General features: G+C 46.6%; 1 protein-coding gene across 3 annotated transcripts in view; it reads left to right on the top strand.

The window, feature by feature from the left end:
• COL23A1 (collagen type XXIII alpha 1 chain) overlaps positions 1-26720 on the top strand; it is a 178119-nt gene that overhangs the window by 149158 nt on the left and 2241 nt on the right. Inside the window, exons 6-27 of one of the 3 annotated variants that reach the window (XM_030957428.1) lie at positions 2030-2056; positions 3845-3871; positions 4519-4545; positions 10906-10941; positions 11457-11483; positions 11888-11914; positions 13124-13168; positions 13715-13777; positions 15032-15076; positions 15537-15614; positions 16869-16922; positions 17655-17699; positions 18174-18263; positions 18567-18638; positions 18954-18995; positions 19861-19887; positions 20282-20353; positions 20446-20499; positions 20760-20786; positions 21298-21351; positions 21975-22061; positions 25910-25948. In XM_030957428.1, the coding sequence (XP_030813288.1) occupies positions 2030-2056; positions 3845-3871; positions 4519-4545; positions 10906-10941; positions 11457-11483; positions 11888-11914; positions 13124-13168; positions 13715-13777; positions 15032-15076; positions 15537-15614; positions 16869-16922; positions 17655-17699; positions 18174-18263; positions 18567-18638; positions 18954-18995; positions 19861-19887; positions 20282-20353; positions 20446-20499; positions 20760-20786; positions 21298-21351; positions 21975-22061; positions 25910-25948 (1065 nt within the window). Of the gene's footprint in view, positions 1-2029; positions 2057-3844; positions 3872-4518; positions 4546-10905; positions 10942-11456; positions 11484-11887; positions 11915-13123; positions 13169-13714; positions 13778-15031; positions 15077-15536; positions 15615-16868; positions 16923-17654; positions 17700-18173; positions 18264-18566; positions 18639-18953; positions 18996-19860; positions 19888-20281; positions 20354-20445; positions 20500-20759; positions 20787-21297; positions 21352-21974; positions 22062-25909; positions 26320-26720 lie in introns of those variants that run through there. The other 2 variants (XM_030957427.1, XM_030957429.1) reach the window with 2 other exon arrangements.

Raw genomic sequence — 26720 nt, 5'->3', positions numbered from 1 at the left:
TCAACACATGGGCACTCCTGAGATTTGCAGGCAGTCAAGTCAGGCAGCCCAGATTTCAGATGAAATCTCCTGGCTGCTCTTGGGAACCCTGCCTTGCTCACACAGACATTTGGCTGGGCAGGTAGAGCAGAGTCAATTAAATCTCCAGCCCAGACTAACAAGATGTTTAAAATTCTGTGTTAGTCTTGTCCATTCAGTGCTGTGGCTGGCCAAGAGCCCCTTTGGAACCCTGATGGATATTGTTTCTCTCAAGCATTAAATGCTTTCCCTCAAACATCTTCTGAATAGGCCATTGTTTTTGCTTCTGGATGTCTCTTTGTGGACTGATACAAGAATAGCTAAAAGCTGAAGAACTGGCATTTTATATTTAAAAAAAATCATAATTCTGGGACTTCTACTCCTCTGAGAAGTTGAATGTGCTGCCAGTTCTGTGCTGGCAGATCCTCTGATCCCATGTCTGATCCTCTGAAAGTCAGGGAGTTGCATCAGGAGCTTCAGATGAATCACCTCATACAATCATAGTTTCAGGAAAGAAGCTCTGTGAACCTGATGCCATCCCCAGCTTTTAGTACCTAAAGAATTGAGGTGAGATAAAGTATGGAGGAGGTGTCAGGGTAGTTTGGTTGTGACCTGCAAGCCTTTGCATTAACAGACACCGCTCCTTTATGTATATTTTCATGACCACTATGTAGCTTTGAGTACTGATGGTTCCTTACAAGAAAAAGTACACATCACATAAGGAATGTAACCTATGCTTGATGACTTCAGAAATCTCATGTGTGTAAAGACATCCTCATTTATTTTCAAGTGAAATTCTCTTGCACAGGTCCCCCAGCCCTTGTAACCCAGCTACTGATGATCTGCCCAGGTCATCTATATTTACCTCTTTTTCCTAACAGAGCTGTGTTCCCCAGAGTTTCATGTTCTAGGCCCCATCAGCATAGCCATTGCAGACTGATTTGTTCCTTATCAATGGCCATTTATTCCTTATCAATGGCTGTGATCTGCAAGGATGCTCTTTTTAATGCAGCCATTGGCCTCCTCTTACCCACCTTTGCCTCTTTTGCTCAATTTCCCTATCACAGATATAAGATAAACTAAGAAAGACTCAACCCAATCAGTTCCCTAAGAAATACAGAGAATTTTGGTGCTTTAGCACTGTACCACAGTCCAGACCCCTTTTGCTTTGGTGGATCCTCATGGTTCTCAGGGCTGTAATGTGGGAGATGTTTCATCCCAGCATGTTGGGAGGAGGATGTGCATATTCCACAGTGTGGCTGTGCAGGGCAGGGCTGGGAGGGAGCTGGAGCTGATCCCAAGGTGCAGCTTTGCAGGAGGAGCCCTTGCATTTGCCACAGGCAGTGGATTTACAGTAACTGGTGGGTGTCACTTTGTCCCCAAAAGTGCCAGCTCCAGCTGATGACAGGGGCAGCTTTGGCCTTAGAGCATCTGTTCTTCCTCCCTCCCCACATCCCTTATCAAAAGCAATGTTTCCTTTGGCCCAACACATTCAGTGGTTTGGTGTTAATTAAGGGCTTAAGTGCCAGAAATGCTGGGGAATTCACCATTTTCAATATTGATGCAGCAACCCTAGAAACAGGAGACCTGAGGAAGAGCTGGGATAACTGAGTGCTTTAGGAAAAATAGCTCAGATCCAAGGTTGATGTGAATCACTCATGGATCTGCTCAGTTTAACCAAATCAGGCATGTTTTACTGCTGCTGGTTTTGACTTTCAAAACCTCAGGGAGTCCCAGGCCAAGTGCGTGCCAGAGCAGTGTCACCTTACCCCTGTCACTAATCCTGTCGCTTCCTTTCACCCTCCTTCACACTCTGCAAATTGTTTGATGCCTTTTACTGTGCCTCTGTGAAACCTTCCTTCTGGATTGCATGGATGGAGGAGTAGGTAAATCATAGAATCATAGCCAAAGGTTAAGTAAGTAGAGTCTCTTTCAGAGCATGCCTGATAATGCTATGTTTGAAACATTTTTTTTTTTTTTTTTAAATACTCTCTTTTCCTTACTTTTTCAGGGGCCTCTTGGCTTGGATGGCAAACCAGTAAGTAGCCAAATGTAACATGTCTTTGTTCATGCTGCTCCACAATAAATAGGCAGTATCTCAACTATTACTCATTTAGTGCTACATATATAACTGTTCAGGAGGAACAATTGTACTTGGGAAGATTATTCCATGCAAGTTTGAATTCTGAGCCAGGGCTGGCCAGCAGAGCTGGAGGTGAACTTTTCTTTACCTGGCAGCTCATCTCAGCTGCCTCTTCCCCTCCTGCCCCAGCTCGGGGAGCACGGACTGCGGATGGGCATCAGGCCAAATTTGGGAATAAACTCCAGTAGCACATTCAAAGAGCAAAGCCAATGATCTTGGTTGTGTGCTTCTGGCACTGCAGAGTGATACCATAAAAATAATTGATCCCAAAGCAGGTTCCATTTTCCTCCAAAGGACCTGAGCTGGGAACTGCTTGAAGGTGCCCAGTGTCCATGAAATACTTTTTGGAACAGACTGGATTAATTTATGAGCTGTTTTCTTGATTTCATTTTTGCTTGGAAGCCCTTTGGATATTCAGGTGCTTCATTCTTTTCTTTTTTATTTTACAGAAATGCAGACTTTTTTATTTTTATGCTAATTGAACCCTAGCCAGCTCTGATTCCTTCCACTGAATGGTTCCTACAGAAGGTCACAGCTCCATATTTTGTCTCCAAACCCCATTCTCTTCCAGCACCTTCACTACAGGGCCCCATATGAAATCTTTTTAAATTCTGGTCCTAAACCAAGTGGGATTTCAAAGTGGGTAAAAGCCATTCAGTCTTTGCAATTGAAAAGCCACTCCAGACATTTATTTCCATCCAGTGAGGGAGTGTGTTGTTATAGCCATACATTGCTGTGGTTGGTTTTTATCCTAACCCTGAGGATAGCAAATGTGAATAAAATCTAGAAATAAAGCATTAGACAAGAAAAGAAGGAAAGGCTTGGCTTTCATTAGCAAAACCTCATGCTGGGAGGGCAGTCAGACCCCAGAGGACAGCCTTGCACCCCCAGGCTGGAGTGCCACTGCAGGGCAGGAGTGAGAGGCAGGGGAAATCTCAGTGACACAGCAAACTTATCACACAGCCAGACTCAAACCAGACTGCTGATGATCTCTTCCATGACAGAAAGGGGCCAGCAGCCTTGCTCAGAGGAAAGCAGTGGGAGGGAGGCTGCATGGGAATGCAGATGCTGCTGCCTCTCTGACCTTCCCCCTCTGGTCTCACTTCAGCACACACTGTGCACTGGTACCAAGGTTTGGTACTTCTCTGTGCTGGAAGGCAAATGCAGAGCAGACACATCAAAGTGCTGCTCTGGGGTTCTCTCTGGGGCTGCAGTGCCCCTGCCTGTCCTACAGACAGCTGCTCAGAGGGAAGATGAATGATGCCTTCAGCAAACAGGCCAAGGAAAGCAGCCCATCCTCCTTGTTTATTTCAAACAGATGTATAATTGTTGTAATGATACACTGAGCATGTGCTTTTTCTAGAAGTGATTTAATACCTCCAGGTATCTTTTGCATCTATTTAGAGTCACATGTTGGTGAGCTGCTGCCACACTGCCTGCCCTGCTCTGGTCCTCTGTACTCTGTCCCAGCAGGAGCAGGCAGGACCTTGTGGGTGCTTTTGGATAAAGTGTTGCTCATGTCAAGCACTGCACAATTTTAAAATAGTAGCATGTATTGCTTAAAATAATAGAGAATGTGGCTCAGAATTTGTGAATTGATGAATGTGATTTCCTTGGTTTTAATGTCACATGCATTGGTGATTCTGCTGTTCCTTAATTTGGACTCTTCTTATGTGTTTCCAGGGACCTCCAGGACCAAAAGGGGAAAAGGTAAAGGCTGCATTAACACATGGATTTGGGGGAAGTAGTTTCTGTATATCCTCCTGTTTCTGTAATTCTTTCAAGTTCAGGTTGCCCCAATAACCCAGCTGGGTTTTGTTGGAGCTGTTAGAGTAGGTTCTCACATTGCTCTTGGAAAAGCCCCAGGAATGGGAGGGCATGAACAATTTGCAAAAAAGGTGGGGGGATAAGTGTGGTCTTAAAGCTCACCTATGCCATAGGGCTCTGGTAAGCCACTAAGGGTGATGAGAGCATAAAACTCTTCATTCCTCCAAGGGATCTGGGCTCCATCGTGTTTGCACGACACCCGTGCAATCAGAGGAGCCAAAGAAGGTCATTACTGAAAGTGAAGTTAATTTTCACATGTGAAGGACATAAGCAGTTGCTAGGAGAGCCTTAGAGTTGGAAACAAACTGCTATTTCTGATTTATTATTTGTTTCACTGCCTGCCAGGGCAGAATCTTTCCCTATTGTGTTGTCTCAAAACCTTCTCCTCCCTCATTTTAAATACATTAAACAATAGGAAGGACTCTTGCCCCTTCCCTTGTGTGCTGTACCCGTGTCCAGCTGACCCTGTGCTCAGTCCTTCAGGGCTGAGATTTGAACTCTGACCCTTTGCTGTTTTTCCTGGTTTGCAGGGGGAAGCAGGAGACATTGGCCCAAGGGTAAGTGGTGACACAGCACACTGATTTATTCTAAAATCTGGTTGGGTTTAGTCCCTGCACAAAACAAAGCCTTGCTGCAAACAGTATGGTAACAGTTGTGGAAATGTTTAATTTTGCCTCTGGAGCTCTTTGTGGGGATGGTTTTCCTAACTTTGGCCATGAGGAAAAAGGAGTGGAAGATCTTTGGGTACCTCATGGAAGGTTTTTCTTCTACTGAACCTTCTCATCCCTGATTTCCTCTTCCAGTGTCAGAGGCAGAGTCCATGTTTCTCTTGAAGTTTCTCTTGAGGCTGTGCTCCTTATCTGTTGGCATTAGAGCACCAGTATGTGGGGGTAGGATCTGGTGCCCCAAGGAGAGCTCCAGCACAGAGTTGTGCAGGATGGAATGTTCCTCCTCCCTTGCTGAGCTCCCCACCTGGGAGCAGGATAACATTCAGGTGATAGCCAGGCTGTCTTTGAAAATAAAGGGGTTAAAGTAACTGTGTGATGAGGGAAAACTCTTTTGGCTATAGCATACAGAAATTAACGGAATTTCATGAAATTTCCTGTCATGGAGCTGCACAAATTTGAGATTTACTGAGGTAAATCAGGACTGGTCTCCATGAGACACAAGGGGGATGTGGGGATGTTGGGGATGTTGGGGATGGGATGGGAGGTTTCACCACGAGGTGTGGGCTCTGTTGCAGAGGTATTTCTGTATTCCTGTGGTTGTCTGTGGATTATGGGCACCTGCTGCAAACCCCATTGTGGGGATGTGCTGGGATCCTGCTGTACCTGTCACTGTAGGAGGCTGGATTTGGAGCTGGCACTCAAGAGTTGGCTGACCTGGGTTAGATGTCATTGCTGGAAACACAACCTGGACCTCAGTGGTTAATGTTGAGTAGAGATGCTTCAGAGACATTTTTCTTTTTCCCCTGGAGGTTGTAAAATCACTCCATGAAGTTGGTGTCATATTCTGAAGCAGCTCCCAACTGCCTTGGGTGTGTTTGGAAATGTCACCCTGGGGCTCAGAGAGCCCCTAAAATTCCTCAGATGGATTTACAGCCTGTGTGGTGAAGGAGGGGCTCGGCTAAGGCCCCACTTTGTGCCCACCCACGGGCTCAGCACAGCCTTTAAGAGGTGATTCAGCAGCACAGGGACCTGAGTTTCACTCCTTGGCCAGGGCTGTGGGTGACTTTGGGGCTGGCAGCTCGGGAATGCTGGAGGAGGTGCTGCTCAGGCTCCAGAGGCTCTGTGCTGCCAAGTGCTGGGGAACTCACCCCCTGCTGCAGGAGATGCTCTGGGACAGGCTCTGTCTGGGCAGATACCAGCTCTCAAGGTAACACTTGTCCTTTGTTTTCACCTACCAAGAAAAATGTGCTGGGTTTTGGGGGCAGATTTTGTCCTGATCTGCCTTTGTCCAAATTTTGCTTCAGTTTTTGATTTATTTATGACTTTTTGCAGAACAGCGAGAAAAAGGCTCAAAAACAATTTGGGAGAAAAGAGAAAGAGAAATAGACCTAAAAACAGGTGCCTGACTTTGACAATAGCTCCCTTTATGTCTCCAGACACTCAGGGCTGTGAATAGGAGGCAAAACTTCTTAATACCATCTGGTCTAGATTACTTCTTATTTCTGAATTTAATCTATCTTACTCCTCAAGTTTCAGTGGTAGCTTTGTTTAGCTGATTTTGATTTTGAAAGATGTGTCAATGCAACTCATTGCATCAGTGGGAAGATAAATAACTAGGACTGTATCCAGTGCCCTCTTCCTTGTAAATGATCATGTCCATGGGCAGTGGAATGAGGATAGAGTGTGTCAGTGAGCACTGGAACACTATCATTAGCAATGATGGATTAAAAGAGAATAGTCCTTGGGGTGGCTTTGGAGGGACTGTCTGTGGTGGGAGTGAGGTGGTGGCAATTAGGGATTAGCTACTGAATCTGTTCATGTCTGCTCTGCTTCTCTTTCTGTAATAAACACCTGCCAGCAGCGTGGACAAAACCAGAGATTATTGCATGTTGGAATGTGCCTGGTGGGAGATGCAGGAGGGTGATTTTAGGAAGCTGAGGAGGGAGATCACCTTGGCTTGTCTTCATCACTGAACGCTCCTTGTTGTAAGCAGCATGAGGGAGGATGCTGTTCAGCCTCACCTGCTCAGGATGGGGAAAAAATGTGCCCAAATGTACTGACAGAATGCATGGAAGTGTATTTACAGGGAGAAATCACTAACAGGGCCCCTCTGCTCCTGGGAGGATAGAGAGAGTTGAAGCAGGGTGCTGCCAAGGCTGGGACAGCTGTGCCCTGATATTCAGAATCACAGAATCACAGAATTCATGCCTGTTCTTCTCTCTCCCAGTCAAATACATTGCTGCACCCCTGGAAAAGACTAGATTTATAAGGCTGACTTGCTCCCTGAGCTGGCACTGGGCCAGCTGCTCTGGATTTATGAACTCAGATCTTGTTCCTACTGACAGATGAGATGTTCAGACAAATGATGGGGCTGAGGGATCCCTGCACATCTGGGCCAGAGGATGCACAGTGCCTGTGGCAGCAGCACCAGCTTTGCTCTCCAGAGGGGGAAATGAGCTTCTCCAGTGGGAGAACTGCTCTGTCTGCATGGCCCAGTGGCGCTGCCTGCCCCTGGCCAGGGCTGGTGGAGGTGGCTCCAGCATCTCCTGTATCCAGAGCTGGGTGAGATCCAGCACCTCCTATATCCAGAGAGGGGCCAAGCACTGGCATGGCTGAAGCAGCTCTGCAGCTCAGTGCAGACACAAAAGGAGTTTTCCTCCCTTATTTTCTGCAAAATTCTAGCTGCTGGCCAAGCTCACACTGCAGATAAACCCTCAGCACAGGAAGCATCCTGCAGAGCTCTGTGTGACAGTCAACAGACACCCATGGATACTTCTATTTTATTATTTGCTGACTTTGGAGTGTTATGTTGAAATGGCAACATTGAGGACTCTAAATGTGGAAATTACCAGTGTTCAAGGTTTCTGTGCTCCAATATTTCATTGCTAGGTGGGGTCAGACCCAACAGCCTGTTAGCCCAGTGCCTTGCAACCCAATGCTCTGGGAACTGTGGAGCAGGAATGTGTTACTCCATCACACTTAACCCCTCTCCTGAAGCCTGGATGTTTCCTGAACCAGGGGTGGTGTCTCTCTATTTAATATCCCTCAGGGCTGTTCACCTCTCATGGGCCCATCTGTAACAGGAGCTGTTTAAAATTAAATGTGTGATGGCTGGATTTAGTGGGATATGGTGTGTTTGGCCTCGGAGCAAATGCAAATTGTTATTTTTCATTAAAACAGATAGGGCTGGGCTTGGAACATGCTTATTTGGATGATGCCCACAAAGTCTGAGGGACAAGAAAAAAAAACTCAGTTCCTGTTTTGCTCTGTGGGGTTTTATAAAAATCCCACTCTATGCTTTTTTGTACTTTATGCACATAATGAGCCACAGAATCGTGTCCCTTCTGTCTACCACAAAACCTTTCACTCTCAGTAGAGTCTTTTTGGTGGTTTCTGTAGTATTTGGAGGACCTGGCCATGTGCAAGTGTTCTGTGTCCTCATTAATTTTAATTTCTCAGTATTTCAGTGCTGTTCTTCCCAGAAGCAGCTGTGTTTAACTGAGTGTTGAGCTTAAAGCCCCTCTCTACATCTTGAAAAAAATTCTTGGTAGGGGCTTATTTTCTGGGATTGATTAGTTTTTTCTGACTTTTTCCCTCTCTTGTCATGGTGGTGTTAAAACATCTGTACTGGGAGGCTGGGCAGGAGATGGCCTTGCCAGTGCACTATTCCCCCCAAAACTGAGGTTTGGGGTTATCTGTTATTGATGTGCAAGCTTTAAAAGCTCTTTGGCAATTTGGAAAATAGGTTTGTTCCCCAGAAACCTCCAAAAACCCTCCTGGAGGCTTTGCTGTGTGCTCCCCCAGGGCTTCTTGTGGCTTCACTCCACCCTCTTGATTCCCCTCTGGATGGGTGGATGGGGGAAAGGGAAATGCACGTGGTGTCCTGAGAAAGGAAATGTCTTCCTGCTCCTCCCCAGACAGATGAGTGGAAAGGCTAAAACACAATAGCAATGACTACTGATACAGCCTAAATACATTGTTTTTGCATCATATAAATCTGGGAGATTTATCTGCAATTTGCAGGCTGGGAATACATCAGTATTCATTTGAGCCTCTGAAAACAAATACAGTATTTGGTCTCAGGGAAATGCTGGGATATATCATCCCCTATGGGGTTTACTGGAATAATACTCTTTATTCTGCAGTAGGGGAATCCTTGCTCCAGCTGCTTTGAATGTTCTATTGTGCAGTAAACTAGTGAAAAAAATACTTGTTTCCCTCAGTCTGTGTCCTGTTACAAAGATCCAGTGTACCCAGAACCTTAAACCCCAGTGTTGGCTACCTAGACTATTACTTTCTAATGTACCAACTAGTTATTAAAAATGAATGTTACATATTGCTACAGCCTTTAAAACTCTCTCTTCTGCTGTGCTTTCCTCTTAAACTGCTGCTCTTTCTTCTCCTGCCTCCCACTTTCCCTGGATATAGATGGTTTTTCCCCACCTCAGTCATGGATTTCTGGCTAATGATCAGCTTGTCTTTAACCGGCGAGTGCTCAAGGTAGACTCCAAACCTGCTGCCACTGGTTTGCTGTGATTGAGCTGCTTTTGCTTTCTCTTTCTGGCTGACTGTTGCTATTTTAAATTGCCACAACCATGGCTGTGTTTAGAGATGCTTGTTGGGAGCACGTTTAACTGAAATCCCATTGGAATTTAAGGGGCAGAGTAAAGGGACATAAAACTAATGGGTTTCAGCATTTGGTTCTTTGTGAGATTTGAGAATCAAGCAGCAAAGTCCTGTAAATTTGATATAAACAGTGTTGGTATTGTAAAATAAAATGAATTAAAACTAGAGTAATCTAAATCCTTGAACTCTAAATGGGACATTGTAATTAGGAAAAATTCAGTGGGAGACTCGACATAATTGGTTGCAGTGTTCAGCATTTACAATTGGGTTTTTAAAAAAAGGATGCAAGTGATTTAGGAGCCCAGATCTTGTTGAAAGGCCATGGGACTTGTGCTGCTAAGTCACTTGAGGACTTCTGAAAAATCCCACACTTGTCCCTGATTTGAGGGTGGACCGCATATTAAACCCAGCCCTCGGTGGTGACTCTCCCAGATGTTGCTAAAAGATTTACGAGCCCACCCTTCCCATTGTGCAGCCCATGGATGGGCCAGGCTGAGCCCCAGGGCTGGGCTGGCTGCTGGGGGGCCAGGAGCTGATTCCCAGCCTGGAGTCAGCCCCATGGGGTGCTCCCCTTGGGAATGGCACCCACAGACCTGTAGGGTGCGAGCGGCTCGGGAGGTTCTTGTGTGACCGTGGCTGGCTGTAGAGGATGAAACTAAGCACTGCCACTTTTTGTGTGGTTTTCTGGAGTGTTGCACTGAGCCATGGCAGTGTGTGCATGCTCCCTGCCAGCATGGTGTGAGCCTGGGCTGCTCTGGGCGCTGCTGGGTTGGTGGATTCCATGCAGACAGTCACTGGGTAAGGGATTAAGCAGATTAAATCTCGCTGTCGAGCCCAATCCTGGTTGAGGAACCAGCCCCAAATGGCATAAATTGGTGAGCTCACTTTTCTCTTTCCCAGCTGCAGTTGGGAAAGCTGAAAGTTAAACAGTTGGAAGCTGCAGTTAAATTTCTCTGGGACAGCAGAGGCCAGGGTGCTGGGGGCCCAGGGATGCAGTGCATGTCGTGGACACCCTGAGAGCGCCCCTTGCCAACGCTGCTTCATCTCACCATGTCTGTGTGAACTTCTTCCAGGGTGATCAAGGTCGAGATGGAGCCACGGGCCCCCCTGGTCCTCCAGGACCCCCAGGTGCCCGGGGGCCTCCTGGTGACACGGGAAAGGATGGCCCAAGAGGACCCCCAGGCTCCCCTGTAAGGACGGGAGATGCGCAGCGAGCTCGTGCCAGGCAGCTCCACCCCACAGGGACAGCAGGGTGAAGGGTGTCCCCTTCCCCAGAGCTGCCACCACAGCCACTGAGCCACAGCTGGGCTTCAGAGGCTGCTCACAGAGCAAAGCCTCAGGGTTTGGGACAGGGGAGCAGGAGGGAACCTTCCATCTCAGTTTTGGAACAAAGAGCTGGGCCTGGGGTGTGTGTTTGCAGGTGCTGGTTGTAACTCACAGAGCCAGGAGATCTCTTCCCCAGTTCATACCCAATTCATTCCTGTTGCAAATCTGAAGGCCACTGGCAATTTATTTAGTATAAAAAAGGCTAAAGCATAACACAGTGGAACATTCTAATTATTGCTGAGCATTTCGGAGAATGAGAGGTAATAGTTTCAATGTTGGTATTTTTATTTTTTGCAGGGTTTCAAAGGCGAGCCAGGAGAGGATGGAGTCATGGTCAGTATTGCCCAGAAGCATCTGTGTGTGTGCCCCTCACTCCCACTGAACATCACCCTTCAGCTCACTGCAGCAAGGGGGTTTGTGTTGTTGCTTACAGGGACAAAAAACCTCTCATGGAATTATAGGTGCCCTAAAATGGATGTTTGTCCGGGGCTACCTGTGCCCTGGGGAGAAAAGAGGCCAGTTTTTGTGTCCCCTGGGCTTTTCTGGAGGGATGTGGTGCTCCTGTATCCTGACTCCTGCCCCTCTGAAGCCACCTGGCATTGTGACTCCAAATTGCTAAGGTTTACATTAGATAAAAAGGTGTTTATTACACATAAAATACATGAACCATAAAAGGATATTATTTACTGGGAGCACAGAGAACAAATACAGCTCTATTTGTAAGGGAAGATGAGAAGTTGACATCTGTGTCATTTTTTTCCCTTGGAATTAAAATACTCTTAGAAATGTTTTTATTCTGTTTTACTCTGTTGTCAAACAAATATATCTATCACTCTTATATTCAACAGGGTGCCAGAGGCCCTCCAGGACCAAAGGTGGGTAATAATCTGTCTAATTTTAACATGAATTCTTGAAATAATGCTGCATAAGAGGGGTGGGGATGAAAATAAGCGTTTTGCAGTGGGCTTGAGCCCCTTGATATATGTCAAATATAAAATTCCAAGGCATTTACTGGGGTGTAAATGTCTGAATGTATCACTTCCTCAATATCACATCCACTGCCCATGCTCAAAGCTGGAAATGAGGCTGGAGGGGGCTGCAGGGGGCTGATATCTGCTGTGCTGTGGGAATGTGCTTTCTTGAATTTGGGGGGAATAAATATGATCAACACAAGCCAAGTATTTTAATTTTTCAATTAATTTTGATTATCTACATAATTTGCCTTATTTTCTGTCATGTCCCTAAATTTCTTTCTCTTCTGTTGATGTTGCTGTTGAAGGGTGAGCCTGGTGTCCAGGGGAAAAAGGTAAAATGGTGATTTAAAAATATTATTATTAGTATTAGTGTTAACAGTAGCATATTTATATTTATATTTATATTTATATTTATATTTATATTTATATTTATATTTATATTTATATTTATATTTATATTTATATTTATATTTATATTTATATTCCCTTTGCTTTGCTCTGTGCTTGCCTCAAAAACCATTGCCAGAGACTGGTGTAGAGGCTGTGGTCATGGCTGTCCCCACCAACCCTTCCCTGTGTTCCCTCAGTTTCCCTCCCACTCCCTCCTGGGGCTGGGCATGGCTGTGCCTGCAGCCTGGCTTTCATTTCCACCAGCAAGCCAGAAGCTGCAGCCACATCTGCCCAAGAGACAAAGAATAAAAGAGCAAATGCCAAGCAAAGCAGTAGGTCTCAGCCCTTTCTCTCCAATAATTCAATGGACCAAGAGGTGCCTGGAGGATGTTCTGTGCCCAGGGAAATGGTCTGGAATTCCTGGGATGGCCATCACCCAGCAGCACTGCAGTCCCATGGGAAATGTCCTCTGGAGGGCCAGGAATGCTGCTGGGGTGTGGCATTGAAGATTGTGAGAGATTCACATGCCCAAGCTCTCCACCCCAGTGGAGAAGTGGATAAATCACTGCCTTTGGGAGAAGTCAAAACACTGACAGGGCCCAGTCTTTGCCTTTTACTGATTTGGCCCAAAACAGGGGTGGCCATGGGTGTTTTTCAGGCCAGAATTTGGCTTACACATTTCATAACTGGCTGGTAAAACTAATCTTGTCAGCATCCATGGAGTGGCTTTGCTCCAGGAGAACAACAAAGCACAAGCAAAACCAGAAAACCTCCTCCTGGCAGAGGGTGTTGGTGGCTTGTGATGAAGTCCATGAAGCAGCTACAGGAGGTCTCTGGGACCCAAAAGGCCTTAAGGAATTTAATGTTTAGTTTCTGTTGAAGGTGGGAGAGGATCTTTTGCCAAGGCTTGCTGTAAGCAAGTTCTGGAAATGCCCATCCACATTCCCAGGAGCAGGGGAGGCAGGGCTGGGTGGGAGCAGGGGACCACGCTGGAGCCTCCTGTGCTCGTTGCTGCAGCTCTCCCCTGCTTGCCTGCAAACCTGAGTGGGTTTTGGGTCTGTGCAATGCTCAGTGAGGTCAAATGATGTGTTGGGACCTACTAAGTGTGTGCAAGGCCTGTGTATTTCACTTTTTGTGTTTTGTTCCATCAGGGTGATGATGGGATCCCTGGGGAACCAGGACTGGTGGGTCCTAAGGTATGTTCTGCTCTGTGTCCCTCTAATGCGTGTGCTGGGCAGCATCTTTTGCTGGGGCAGGATGAGAAACATTTCTTCTCTGGTGTAGAAAAAGATCAAAAAACTGTGAGGGTGGTGAGGCCCTGGCACAAGTTTCCCAGAGCAGCTGTGTCTGCCTCATCCCTGGAAGTGTCCAAGGCCTGGTTTAACAGGGCTTGGAGCAATCTGGGACAGTGGAAGGTGTCCCTGCCATGACGGGGGTGGCACTGGAGGATCTTCAAGACCCCTTCCAAAACAAAACATTGTGAATTTATTATTCTATGCTGTGGTTTTGGGGAGAGCTTCATGGCTGGACACACCACCTGCAGCCAAACTGCTGATTCTGAAAGCTTCACTTTTATCTCAAAACCTCCCTGTTTGCCCCTGGGCAAGGTGATGTGTTTCACAGCTGAAAGCAGAGCTCTGCTCCCTTGTGTAAAGTGAAGATAAATCAAGAAAATGATAACCTGAAGAAATCTTTTCTCCATCCTCCCTGTACAGCATTTGTCTAAAGGGCTTTGTTTTCAGGGGGAAAAAGGAAGTGTGGGTCCCAAGGGAGAGAATGGCACAGATGGCTTCCCAGGACTGAAGGTAAGGAAAAGCTGCAACTCTGGGCACAGCACTGCTGAGGCAGAGGATTCCAGCTGAGGAGGTGTTTTGGACCTTTGCCTTCTAAAACTCTCATAAAGTGCCAGAACTGACACAATAGGAGTGAGATTAGGAGTGTTTCAACTTTTCCTGGTGATTTGATGAAAACTGGGTTCAAGCAGAAATCAGTATAAGAGCTTGTAAGTCATCTACTTGCACATTTTCCACTGAATTGCCTTTTTCCTCAAAAACTGTAGAGTTCTGATGACATTTTGATCCCATGTTATTGATGGCTGTGGAATTGCTTCAGAGCCCCAAGCACTTGTGAGCTGTCCTGACCTCCAAAGCTGCTGGGAGATAAAATTATCTGGGTTTGTTGGGTGGTGCTGAGGAGCCCCAGACAGCATCTGTGGGCTGCTATTTACCCCTTCAGCTGCTTTGTCTTTAGTAGGATCTGGATGCACTAATATTTTCTGTATTAAAGAGCTGTGGTCCCTTATTGGGCAAGACTGTGTTTGTGAGGAAGAAAGTGGTCTCTGGTGAAGTTTAGTAAACTTTTTTCTAGAACCATAGAAGCAGTGCTGATTGAATTTAGGTTTTTTTCTATACATTTTTACCATTTTTTACTTTTTGGAGAGCTTTAATTTGGTCAGCAAAAGGATCCACATGGTCTGACAAATGGGACACCTTTTGAATCCTGAATAGAATTTCAGGTCATTACTGTAAGAGTACTATGACTTTTTAAAACCCTCCAATTAAAAAAAAAAAAAAAAAATTTGAAAAGGAGGGGAGGGGGAAAAAATAAAAAAGAGGAAGAAAAAAGGAACAATTTGGCACAGAACTTTTCCTTAAACTCCCCCTTGAAAATGATTTAAACATCTCTGCTGAAACTTTCCACATGCAAAAGTCAGCCTGAAGCAAAGGGAGCCATGTGGAAGCAGCACAAAGAGATGGAGCTCAGCACAGGGAGCAGGGAGAGGAGCTGGAGAGCAGCACAGCCCCGAGCTGGCCGCTCCCCTCCCCCTGCAATGAGACTTCCTCTTACTCCTCTTGTTGTTACACCAACATTGTTTTTTGCTAAATATATTCATTCTCAGGTCAAATCTATTTTCTGATAGGAGAAGCAGTCCTTTGTTGATGTCATAATTTTTTCTTAATCTAAAGCATATCTTTATGGGTGGGTACAGTATTTTTAGAATAAATATTTTATATTTTACTTGGTCTCATTGAAAAAAAAATGTGATTTTTGATTTTCAGGGTGAACCTGGTGAGAAGGGAGGAATTGGCTCCATTGGACCCCGGGTATGGATGTTCAGGATTTCATTTTGGAACACTATTTTTTCAACCTTAGCTGTTCCCCACCATCTCTGCTTAGTATATAGATGAATTGCTTCAGGATCTATTCAGTGCCAGAAAATAGGGACAGTGCATATTTAAACAAATGATTGCACAGGTATTGAATGCTGGCATGGGAAATCAGTCAAGTCCAATTTTCTTATACTCATGACCATTCTGTGACCCTTTTTTCTGCAAGAGGGAAGCTGGGAATAGGGGTGATCAAGTGAGGATGTTTATGCTCTTCTCCATTACACAAACTGATGGCCTTCTGAGGTTTGACAGCTCCAGCTGTCAGACTAAGGGCTGGTTAAATCCATGGTGTTTGTAAGGTGATAACCCCCAAATGCTGCGTGTCAGGTCTTTGCCTTCCTAGCAGCCACCTCTGCATGCTATAGGATTAATCAGGATCCATCCCTGCCTGCAGGGTCCCCCTGGGCTGAAAGGGGAGCAGGGAGACACCGTCGTGATCGACTACGACGGCCGAATCCTGGACGCGCTCAAGGTGAGCCTGTGCCAAAGCTCGCGGGAAAGGACTGACATCCACTGTGGCAACGTGTCCACCCTTGTCCTGTGTCTCCTCCTGAGATCTCTGTCTTGGCACAGAGCTAGTTGGGAGGGAAGAAAGAGATGATTGCCTCTGGGGGCTGAGGATATTCAGGGTGCAGCAGCAGAAGTGGTGGCGGAGCTCGATGGCAGCAGTTGGGATGTGGGAGGAAGGGGAAGGACACCCAAGCCTTAACCTGCCCAACTGAACAGTGCCCTGACCTTTTCATTAGAAATAGAATAAATAGAATAAATACTTAATTACAGGCATATTTGAGAACCATCCTAATTGTTTTATAACAGGCTGCAGGGATACACAAAGTGCTGGTAATTTCCGTTTGCCAGATGTCCGCGCGGCACGCAGCTTTGGGAGTGGAGTGCAGTGGTTGGAGAGGCTCCATCAAATGTCTGGAGGCTTCATCTGCTGGACCCAGACTCTGTCCCTTGTTCTGCATGCAGAGACTGCTGAGGGGCACACCACTGAACCTCGCTAACTTTGCTGTTTTCCTGCTTACTCGCGGTTTGCAGTGTTTGTGCACTGACCTGTCTCAAGGACAAGGCTCTGGAAAGGCTTCCAGTGTGACTAAGTGTAACAGCATTTGAGTGTGCAGCCATGGAGAAAGGTGCTCCAGGATATGATACTGGTTTGGCTTCCATCTGAGCAAGACCACAAATTTTGCTGCTTGAAATAATTTGCAAGTTGGAAAATATTTGTTCATCTCAAGGTGGTTTGTGGTCTTTGCATCCAGCAGTGCCCAGGAAAAATAACTTCTTTAAGTGTGCAAGGTTTTTTGTTGTTAGTGTTCGCACAAACTCCTTTTTTCCCCTCTTTAATTGCACCTCCCTGGCTGGCTGACACTGTTTTCAGCACGATGCTGCTTCCCAGGCTGGCTGGCTGGAGTGGGCAGGATGCAAAAATAGACCATCAGATTGGGGTCCCACCTCCAGCTAAAGGCATTTTGCCTCTTAGCCCATGTCTTTGCAGCTGTACACCTGACTGGCTCTCACTGTGTTGTGTTCTGCATGAACAGCCCTGTGGCAGAGGAACCTTGGGCACTCTGTGGCAGCTCTGAGCTCATCTCAGTGCTCAGGCAATCCCACTCACCTGAGTGTCTGTGGCAGATCATGGCTGGGAGTGCTCATCCCCACAGCATGAGGACAACATGCCATGTCCATGCCAGTCATCACCAAACCTGTTTTGTTTGTGTTTCAGGGTCCACCAGGTCCCCCAGGGCCACCGGGCCCCCAGGGCACTCCAGGTCCCAAGGTGAGCCTGACCTCTGCCAAGCTGCACGGTCATTAGTAGCTCTCCATGGAGTCTCCCAAGCCAAAATCAGGCAGTTGAAGCTGCCTGCAGAGGAGTTTGAGGCTGTGTGTTCTATTTAGCCCTTTCTCTGGCTGAAAAAACAGTGGCTTTCACACAAAAGCCAAAATTTTGTTGACCTGTCTCTGGCCTTCTTCCAGCGGATGCTGTCCCAGGAACGAGTCCAGTCCCAGTTCAACCTGACAGACAAAATCCCAGCTCCTCTGAGACTGCCCCATTGGTCTGTGGCAGGAGGCAGAAGTGGGAGAAGCAGTTGTGAGAGGGGCTGGCAGTCCCGTGGCTGTGCTGAGCCACCCTCATTCCCACCCTCCCTGTGTGCTCTTTGCTGTCCCAATGCTGTGTCCCAGGCCCTGCTGTGCTCCTGCTTCACAAGCAAGAGTCTCTAACCTGCAGCCAGATGCTTCTTAAAAAGAAAAATGTTATTTGTAGAAAAGTATCACTTGAAAGAATAGGGTGGGACAGGATTTTGGTGCCTTTTGAGGTCTCTGTGCCAATATTCAGATCAGCTGGTGGTGCTGGTGTGTCACTGACGCCTCCTTGGTCCTAAGCCTGGCAGTGGCAAACCCATAACCACAACAGTTGTGTGTGAATAACTCATTTCCTTGTACAATGCTTTCCCAGGATGAATCCTTAATTTAATTTACCATGGGCTCCCCTGTGTTTGTCTCCCTCCAGGGAGAGCTGGGCTTGCCAGGTCCACCTGGGACGGATGGCGAAAAGGTGAGGGAGGCACGGCTGGATCGAGCGAGGCCTTGCCAGGAGCCAAATGAAAAGGAAGCTTCCTGTGTGTCTGAAAAGCAAATCCAGTGTGCCAGGAGTGAGCTCTGCTGTGTAGGGGAGCTGTGGCTCCCTGAATTGATGGCCCTGTGCCTGCAGCCCCTGCTCTGCTCTGAGCGTGCTGATGCTGCTGTGGCCGTGTCTGCTGAGCTAAAGGGGCTCCTCTCACAAGCAGCTCATCAGATGCTGTCTCAAATCCTTTTGTAAACCTTCCCAACCCCAAATGGCTGGAATCCCTCCTGCAGCCCGGCCAAATTCTGCTGCACCCTCAAAATTGGCATCTGTGAGGTTGAATGTTAAAACATGTTCTCGTGAGCTCGTGATGCGGAGGGAAACAGCAGAGAGGCAGAAGTGGCTGCTGTGGAGGGTTACTTTAAGAGTTTTCTCCTAAACATGTTGTATTTTCTCAACTTGCAGGGTCCCAAAGGAGCAAAGGGTGACCAGGGCAGCATGGGGACCATGGGGCAGAAAGGAGAGACAGGAGAAATGGGCTCAGCAGGTCCCCCGGTACGTGCCTTTGGTGTCCCTTCGGTTCTTTAATGCACTCATTTCTGCAAATGCTCAGAATGGGCTGATTTAAGCAATGACCTCTCCACACCACCTTACTGGGGAGAACTTCAAACTTCCATTTCTAATCAGCTTATTCAGAATGTATCAAGGAGGAGAAAATATTTCTTCAAAGTCCCCTGGAGATGACCACGAGCTTTGCTTGAGCCAAGGCCGGTGTTTAGAGGGAGACAAACCTTGTTTTCTCTCATTTTTGCTTTCCTGGAAGATGCACCACATCATTGTCACATTTTTATCTTTCAGGGAGCAGAAGGGCCAAAAGGAGACAAAGGAGAAAAAGGAGACACTGGGTCACCATGTCTGCAGAATAATCATGTAAGATCTTGGCAACATAAAGTCTCTTTCATGAGACAGGACCAGGCAAAGCTGGGGCTGCAGGATACACCCACCAGTCCCATATCCATCAGCAAAACCCAACTGTTTCCTACAAGTGTCTAAATGGGGTTTATTCCTTAGGGAAGAGCAGTTCACACACACTTAGCACTGCAAAGTGATTTAGGTTTTGTATTGGTGGCTGAGATATTGGATGCTGCTGTTGTAATTAATTGGGCATTAAATCATGATTCTGGGCTTTGTGAGGTTTCCACTCCTGACAGGCTTGTTAATGTGCTGTTTAATTCCCTTCTGCAGATCATACCTGAGCCTGGACCCCCTGGATTACCTGGCCCTATGGTAGGACTCTGAAGTGATTCCTGCAGATTTATGACTGTATGTGATAAAGGACAAGGGTGGTTTGTTCTGTTTAATCATTTTGGGCTGTCTTGATTCTGGGGAAAAAAATATCAGAGAAGTGCTACAGTCTGATCTGTCTTTGGAGAAATCAAAGCATCCAATTTAGGAGAGTACATCAGAGTTTATGGCTCATTTTGCAAAAACCCAAGTTGTTCCTTGGGAGAAAAGATAAAATCTTCTGGGATGGAAAATCTGTTCCCCACCATGACAGTGTCTCTATTCCCCTAAATTCACCCAAGTCATGAAGTTTTCTGCCATCAGCTGCACTGGGAGAGGATGCAGGTAGTGATGAACACACAGAGAATTTTTGATGGAGACATCAAAGGGGTTTGGTGCCTACAGTGCTCCAAAAGGAGCTGTCAAGGACACTGGGAAGGCTGGGATGCCACTGCTGGGTTCAAGATTCACCTTAAGAGACCATGCTTCAAAAGCAGGTGGCATTTCAGGTGGCATTCACAGCCTGGGAGGTATCCCAGCCCTGCCCTGGTCTGGAGGGCTGTGGTGGCACAATGCCACCCCCAGAGCTTCCTGTCACTTTCTTCAGCAAAGCTTCTGGGGGCTCTCACTCCCCAGAGCTTGTGTTGCAGAGCTTTATTGTCCCATCTTACACAGAATGCTCCTTTTCAGTTCCCCTGCCCTCTGATCTGATACTGGAGAACAAAATAAACTGCCACCTGTCTTGAAAATAAGTATTTGACCATTGTTAGCCTGTAATTTGAGCAAGAAACGGTTTGGGAAGGAAAGTTTAGGGTATGTTTTTAAATTCTGGGTTTTTTTTTCAAATGCACCACTGTCTTTCCCACAGGGTCCTCCAGGAATCCAGGGGCCTAAAGTAAGTCAATAAATTAAATGTCACCCAGTTTCCCAGCTGCTAGTGCATTATTTAAAGGCTCACAAAGGCCTGTCAGCTCTGGAGACTGAGTTTTTTGTCCCTGTTGTCACAACACATCCCTTGGTTACTGTTCAGCAGTTGGCATTTTGGAAAACAAGCCATATTTCCTTCCAAGCATTTACAATCCAAACCCCTCCTCCAGCACTGAGTCCTGAGGGCCAGTGAGAGCCGGGGTTTCCAAACCAAAAGCCTTAAAACCTGTATTTTCAGCTATTTTCTTAGATGATGTGGTCAAGAGCAAAACCTCAGCAGCAGTGTGGGTGTGAGACCCCAGGGTAGGAGGTGGGGGGTGCATGGGGGGCTGATCCTTGGCTGATCCATTTCATGTCTGCAGGGTCTGGATGGTGCCAAGGGAGAGAAAGGTGACAGTGGTGAGAAGGGGGACCAAGGTGACACCGGACCTGCTGTGAGTTGTTTTCCCAAATCTCATTTCTGGCTGTTGACAGAAACCTGTCTCACAGGAAACAACCCCAATGCTTTGTTTCTTTTTAATTTAAGGGTCTCCCTGGTGCTCCAGGGCTCATTGGATTACCTGGTACCAAAGGAGAAAAGGTAATCACGGGTGTGGGAGAGGAGCAGGGATATTGGGGTGCAATCCTAAAATAGGGGTGTAAAATGCTGCTGTGGGGAGTCCAGCCAGAGCTGCAGAGCTGGACCAGCACTGCCCTGGTGGGTGGCAAAGGAGCAGCCTCCAGTCCCAGAGCTCCGGGGTGAGCCCTGCCCTCACTGCCACGTTAAACCAACTGGATCTAAGCTTGTCTGTTGTCCAAGCTCAACACAGCACATCCTAATTTTTATTTTTACATCTGCAGGGAAAGCCAGGGGAGCCAGGACTGGATGTGAGTATGGAAAGCATTAATTATTCATGGTAGAAACACGAGTAACACACACCTAACTTGAGATTGTTGGGAAAATATGTAGCTAATACTGTATACACAGTGGCCATGGAATGATGGCTGTAGAAAGGGCTGAATTCAGGCCCATTGCTGGGCTGCTGCCACTGCACAGTGGAACTGCTCCCCTAAAGGTGCTGCCAGGGCTTCCCTTTCCAACTGAGAATATTTGTATTGGATTCAGTGACATGAAAATTTCTAACAGCTAGTAGAATAGTATATGTTATACTACTAATAATAATGTTAATAGTAATGTTACTGGGGTGTGGTGAAGCACTCCATTTTTCCAAGGAATTGCTGACATACCAAGTCAGCAGGGAGAAAATGTCATTCTTCACCGTGGCTGACAGGCTGATGGCTGGAGTTGGCTCATGTTGAACTGAGCCATCCACACACTAAACTTACAGAATCTTTTTTTTTCTTTTTCTTTTTTCCCACCTAAAAATTGTGGTGACAGGGTTTCCCTGGTCTCAGAGGAGAGAAAGGAGAGAGAAGTGAAAGAGGCGAGAAGGTGAGTGGGGAATGGCTGTGTTGATGCTGTGGGGCAGGACAGGCTGCTCTTCTTGGCAGGTAGAGCCACTTGCCCTGGGAGCCACTGCAGCCCAAGGATTTGCAATTTCCCAGCACAGGGCAGGACAGGCAGTTAATTCCTACCCACTTGGAAGGGTTTTTGCAAGCCTGCCCCCAGCCCAGCCTGAGCATTGTGGGGAAATGGAGTAGCCTGACAGCTCTAGGTGGCACAGAATCACTGGTCTTGGTTTATAGACCTGGAAAATGGATCCAAGTCAAAGGTTTTGTTACAGGCACCTTTAAACAAAGGGGTACCCAGGTGGAGGCAGGAGCCCAGCTGAGCACAGGGCAGGGGCTGGGAGCTGCTGCTCCCATTTTCTGTCAGATTCCAACCTGGGCTCCTGCAGAAACTGCTCATTTAGTCAATCTGCTATAAAATTATCCATTGCAATATTTCCACCCAGCTTTAACTGAAGATTTTCACAGTGATTTCAGTCAGCTGCCGTCACACCAGTGCAAGTGTCCTTACTCTGGGTGAGGACTGGGACTCTACAAGTGCTCCATAAGACATGAACCAAAGGTGTTTCTTCCCCTGGCCCTGATATCTTGCTGTTGTGCTGACAGGGTGAACGAGGAATACCAGGGAGAAAAGGGGCCAAAGGACAGAAGGGGGAACCAGGCCCCCCTGGACTGGACCAGCCTTGTCCTGTGGTAAGTCTTTCATTTCACTCATCCTAAGCACAGGCTCAGGGGCTGAAAAGGAGACACAGCTTTGCAGCCAGGGAGGATTTGGGAGTTCTCTCTTTTGCAGTAAATCAGAGCAGATGGTTATTGTTTTCTCACTTTTCTTAATGGTTTATCTGCACTGCTGGAAATTCACTGCTTGCTGTAAGGGCTCCTCACTGGCCAGATGGGAGCAAGCCACCGCAGTAAAAATAAAGCATCTTTGTGTGAAGACCTTCTTATTGTAGTCAGGAACAATGGACCTCAGTAGGGCTCTTCAGGAGATGGTGTGATGCTGCTGGCCTGGCTTCTGGGCATGTTTGAAATCAGGGAGTAACTGGGTGCAGGGGATGGGAGCTGATCTGAAAACAAGGCCAGCTCCATCCTTCCCTTCATCCCTGCAAACGGAACAAGGGATGAGCCAGGGGAAGCATGTTGGGGCTGATAGCATCACAGCCCTGCCAAGCACAAGTGATGCATGAGCTGGAGCTCCCCAGGCTGCCAAGAAGTGCCCCTGGGAGAAGAGACCTCCCCTGGTTTCTGTGCCTGTGGCTCAGAGCTGTCCCTTCCCAGACACACCCCGGGCCACCACCGTGCAGCACGGACCCACTGGGCTTTCCAGGAAACCTCCTGGCTCTTTGAGCCTGGGGAAGCTGCATCTCCCAAGTCCACCTCTGGAACCTCTCATTCATTACACAGAGCCTACACAAAAACCCCAGATCTAGAGTGGTTTATAAGAAGTTATTTGACCTGGTAAAATTTACCTCCTTTTCACTACTGTTTCTCATATAATGACTAAAGCTAGAGAGATCCTTTCCCTGAAGTGCTTTGAAGCTGCAGGATGAGAAATATCAAATATGGAACTGAAACTGCTTAAATGTAGCTGTTTAGAACTTAGTCCAGAAGCATCTAATTAAGAGTGCTAGCTGCTTGCTCCACAGCAATTCAAAAACCCATTTCTTCTCTGAAAGTGTGACTTTTCCTCACTCTCTGAGCACAGCCATGGCAGCCAAGGCTGTTGTGTAGCTCCACTACACCAGCAATAAGCTCCTTTAGACACTATGCTTTATTTTGCCTGGAGATTGAATGTGAACTGCAATTAATTTTTTTCCTCTCTCGACATGTTGGGTGATTTACCCCTTATCTCTTTAACTGCACTTTCACAAATGTGAAGCTCTGGTTTGTGTACAGAGGATCTTTCCCAGGTGACAGACTCTGCATGTCATGTGAATTCCCTACCATAAAACCACTCTGCTGACTGCTGTGTCATCAGAAATGGAGCTGTGAAGCTCTAGACCCATCCTCCTCCCCCTGTGCTGAAACATGGGTGTCTGTCTGTGTAACTCCTGTGTCCTTTATCATTCTCAACAAGCAGTTATTTTTCCAAACAGGGAGATCATAGCATTGCAGGCAGCAAAAGGGACCCAGGTTTGCCAGGCCTGGATGGGCTGAGTGTGCCCTGCCCTTTGGTACAGTATCTGCTGTGTCTTGCATGGTTTGTGTGTGTTCCTGCTGTGTCCCCAGGAGCAAACCCCTCCAGGGAGAGGAAGGACACAGGGCAGCAAAGCTGGAATGTTTCACTCTGGCATTTGGGGAAGGATGCCAATGTTCCCCAGTTAAAATGACTTTACATAAGGAGTGTAAATCATAGGAGATCACACAGGGAATGCCAGTCCCTTTATGGCAACAGATGCTCAAAGTTAGATGCTTTCAAACTTTTTTTAGATGCTCAAACTCTGGTAAGAGATGCTCAAAGTTTCTCTCAGTACCTCTGGCCCAGTTTGGTTCCCCTCATGCCTGTGCTGCTGCAGCCCTGAGTCCCATCCCCAGCTCGGTTTAAAAGCTTTCCTCAAACAGCAGCCAGTCCTGCAGAGCAGGGCCACTGGCACTCTGGGCACCAGAAGGGTTTTGCTGTGCCAGCACAGAGCTCTGCCCAGAGCTCAGGTTGGGTCCAGTGCTTGTGCAGGAAGGTTTGTGCTCTGTTCCCCAAAAGGGCTCTGCACCACTAGCTAAGAGAGGTCATTGTTTTATTTTCATTTTTTCAACCATAGAAAATGCTGCGTTAGATGATTTGCAGTTGTCCTCAGAGGAACAAAAGGGCAGTAAGCTGTTTCTCTTTCAAAAAGTTAAATTACTTTCAGATGTGTCCAAGAAACCAACTCCTAACAGCAGGCCTGCTCTAACTTCTTACTTACTCCCCAGAGATGTTCTATTTCCCAAGCATCTCTCATCTTAACTACACAGAAATCACAGGACCCATCTCTGCTGAAGGCATTGTGAACTGCAGTAGGTGATTCCTCCAATTAACTACATTCCTCCAATTAACTACAACATGACCAGTCAGTAAAGCACTTGTGCATCTTCCTGGTTAGTTGCACGTTGGTTGAAATGCTGATTTTCTTCTGCAGCCCAGGGTGCAGAGGAGGCTTGCTGGGCTTTCAGTCCAGGAGCATCAGCATGAGCCCCACACACAGACACAAAGAGTCATTTTGGAGTCACTTAAGTGAAACATGGTAGAAAGATGTGGAGTTTTATGATGGCCAAAAGGAGTATTCTGAGTGCACAAGAAGGAGAAATAGCTCAGGGCAGAGATAAACCCCTGACCATCAGTGTTAGGGTGCACCTTTACAGTAGGTCAGCATGTTTTAGGTCAAGCAACCACCCTGCACCTTGTCCCCTGTATCCATCACCCCAAACAACTCTGGCAAATGTACATGTTTTACCCTTTTTTTAACAGCTTTGGACCAAAATATTGACTGTGTCTGCAGAAAAATGTGTGTGTTTTCTAACTAAGGAAAGCATGACTGCTTACACTCTGAGTAGCTGGAGAGGGTTACCTTACTTCACTGCATCTGTTTTATTGGGCATAGGCTATTTTACATATAAAATCAATACAGAATACAAAAAAATGTGATGACTAACATTTACAGTAAAAAATGTAAAATTGCATTTTGACCTGTATTTGCACTAACAGTTCTCTGCTGCATCCACATCCTCCCAGCCCCAGTGAGTCTGGAGGTGGCTCTGAGGGAAGGGTCAGTGCCTGTGTGCTCTCTGTGGCTCTACATGCAGAAATTCATGGAACTGGAGATCCAAGAGCCTTAAGCAAATCCAGCATCAGGAAAGGCAGCTGAAGTCAGCTATTTCTTCTGAGGTGTCTGGAGAGAGCTGGTCATACATAGCTCATTCCTCTTCTAAGGGCTCCTTCCTTTCCAGTGTTCTCCTCCTGGAGTCAGAGCTCTTCTGGCTGTCTGGTTTTTGTATGTTTCTTGTATGTCCAGTGGAACAAGACAAATATTTTCACTCCCTTTGCACAGTCCACAACTCATCCTATTCTCAGTTCAGCAACTCAAAGATTCCTTAAAGAAACTAAGTACTGCAGGATCAAATTTAACACAATTAGGATACCATCTAGGAAAAAAACCACCTACATCACCTCCCCTAAACAGAAAAGCACATTTTAACAAAAAATACATTCCCACATCATGCTTTCCATATATATGTCTGATTGCAAAATACACTACTTTATAAAGCAGATTATGAGGTTAATGAACTGTGATTTCAAATCTATTTGTACGTGTTTTCTTTGTTTAAAGGAAAAAGTGTAGATTTCCAATTTTTTTTTTTTACCCTGAGGTGTATTTAATTTTGTGTTGTGCGTGACATATGGATTACATTGCCTGCATATTCATTTTTGTGCATATACAGTAAATGGGTTTTGCATGGTAATTAACAGTGATGCTAAGCCTTTCATTGTCACAAATGAGCTTCAGGTTTTTGGGTCTGACACTTAAGTCACTGTCAGGAAAACTGAATCTGTAAATTGAATTCTGCAGGGACCAGACGGACTGCCAGTAGCAGGATGTTGGCATAAGGTACAGTAACATTAATAATTGCTTATTCTTGAACAGGTCCTGAGTGATTTTGCTCCCTGCATGGTGAATGTTTGCACTGCTGCACGTGCTTCAAGCAGCAGCTCACAGGCCTGGCAGACATGGCATTATGCCTTGGGAGAGCTAGATTCCAGCAGCTTCAGGTCTTGTTCCTCCCAGCTCTAGACTGGTGCTGGGAACACCTAAAACTTGCTTAACATGACAAATCATTAACATTGTCACTAGAATGCCTTTTTACAGGCTTGCTCAAGCTTTTATCATGGCCAAAGAAGCTCAGGAGCCACCCAGGAAAGGCTGCACCAGGTGCTCCTGTGCCTTTCTCAGTCCATACCCTCCCAGCTGAGAAGTTAACAGCGGGCTGTCTCTTTGTGGCACAGTTCCAAACATTTATTTTCTAACAAAGATTCTTCTGCCATTGTAATTATAACCCCCAAGCACTGCCTCAGTGCTCTGATCAGCACCTTGGGTGCAGTGCTCAGGGAATTTGTAGCATCTCGTGCACCCAGAGCAGCCGGGGGCTGGAAGTGCTACTGCCAGCCTGGGAGAATGAGGAGAGATGTGTCCTCCTGTAAAATGAGGATTTGATCCAGACTTGGAGGAGAATCCTCATTCTCCAACAAGAGTATGACACTGAAGCTGAGTGGAATTCCAAACCCAGCTGTAACATGTGGTATGTGGACACAGCTGGAGTTAACAGCATGCCACTAACTGATTGCAAACCCTCAGTTAGAATGTGAGCACACCCTTGGTATAT

The sequence above is a fragment of the Camarhynchus parvulus genome, chromosome 13, assembly GCF_901933205.1.
Source record: "Camarhynchus parvulus chromosome 13, STF_HiC, whole genome shotgun sequence".
NCBI classification, from domain to species: domain Eukaryota; kingdom Metazoa; phylum Chordata; class Aves; order Passeriformes; family Thraupidae; genus Camarhynchus; species Camarhynchus parvulus.
Note: the sequence above shows the minus strand (reverse complement) of the source record. Positions and strands in the feature narration are given on the sequence as shown.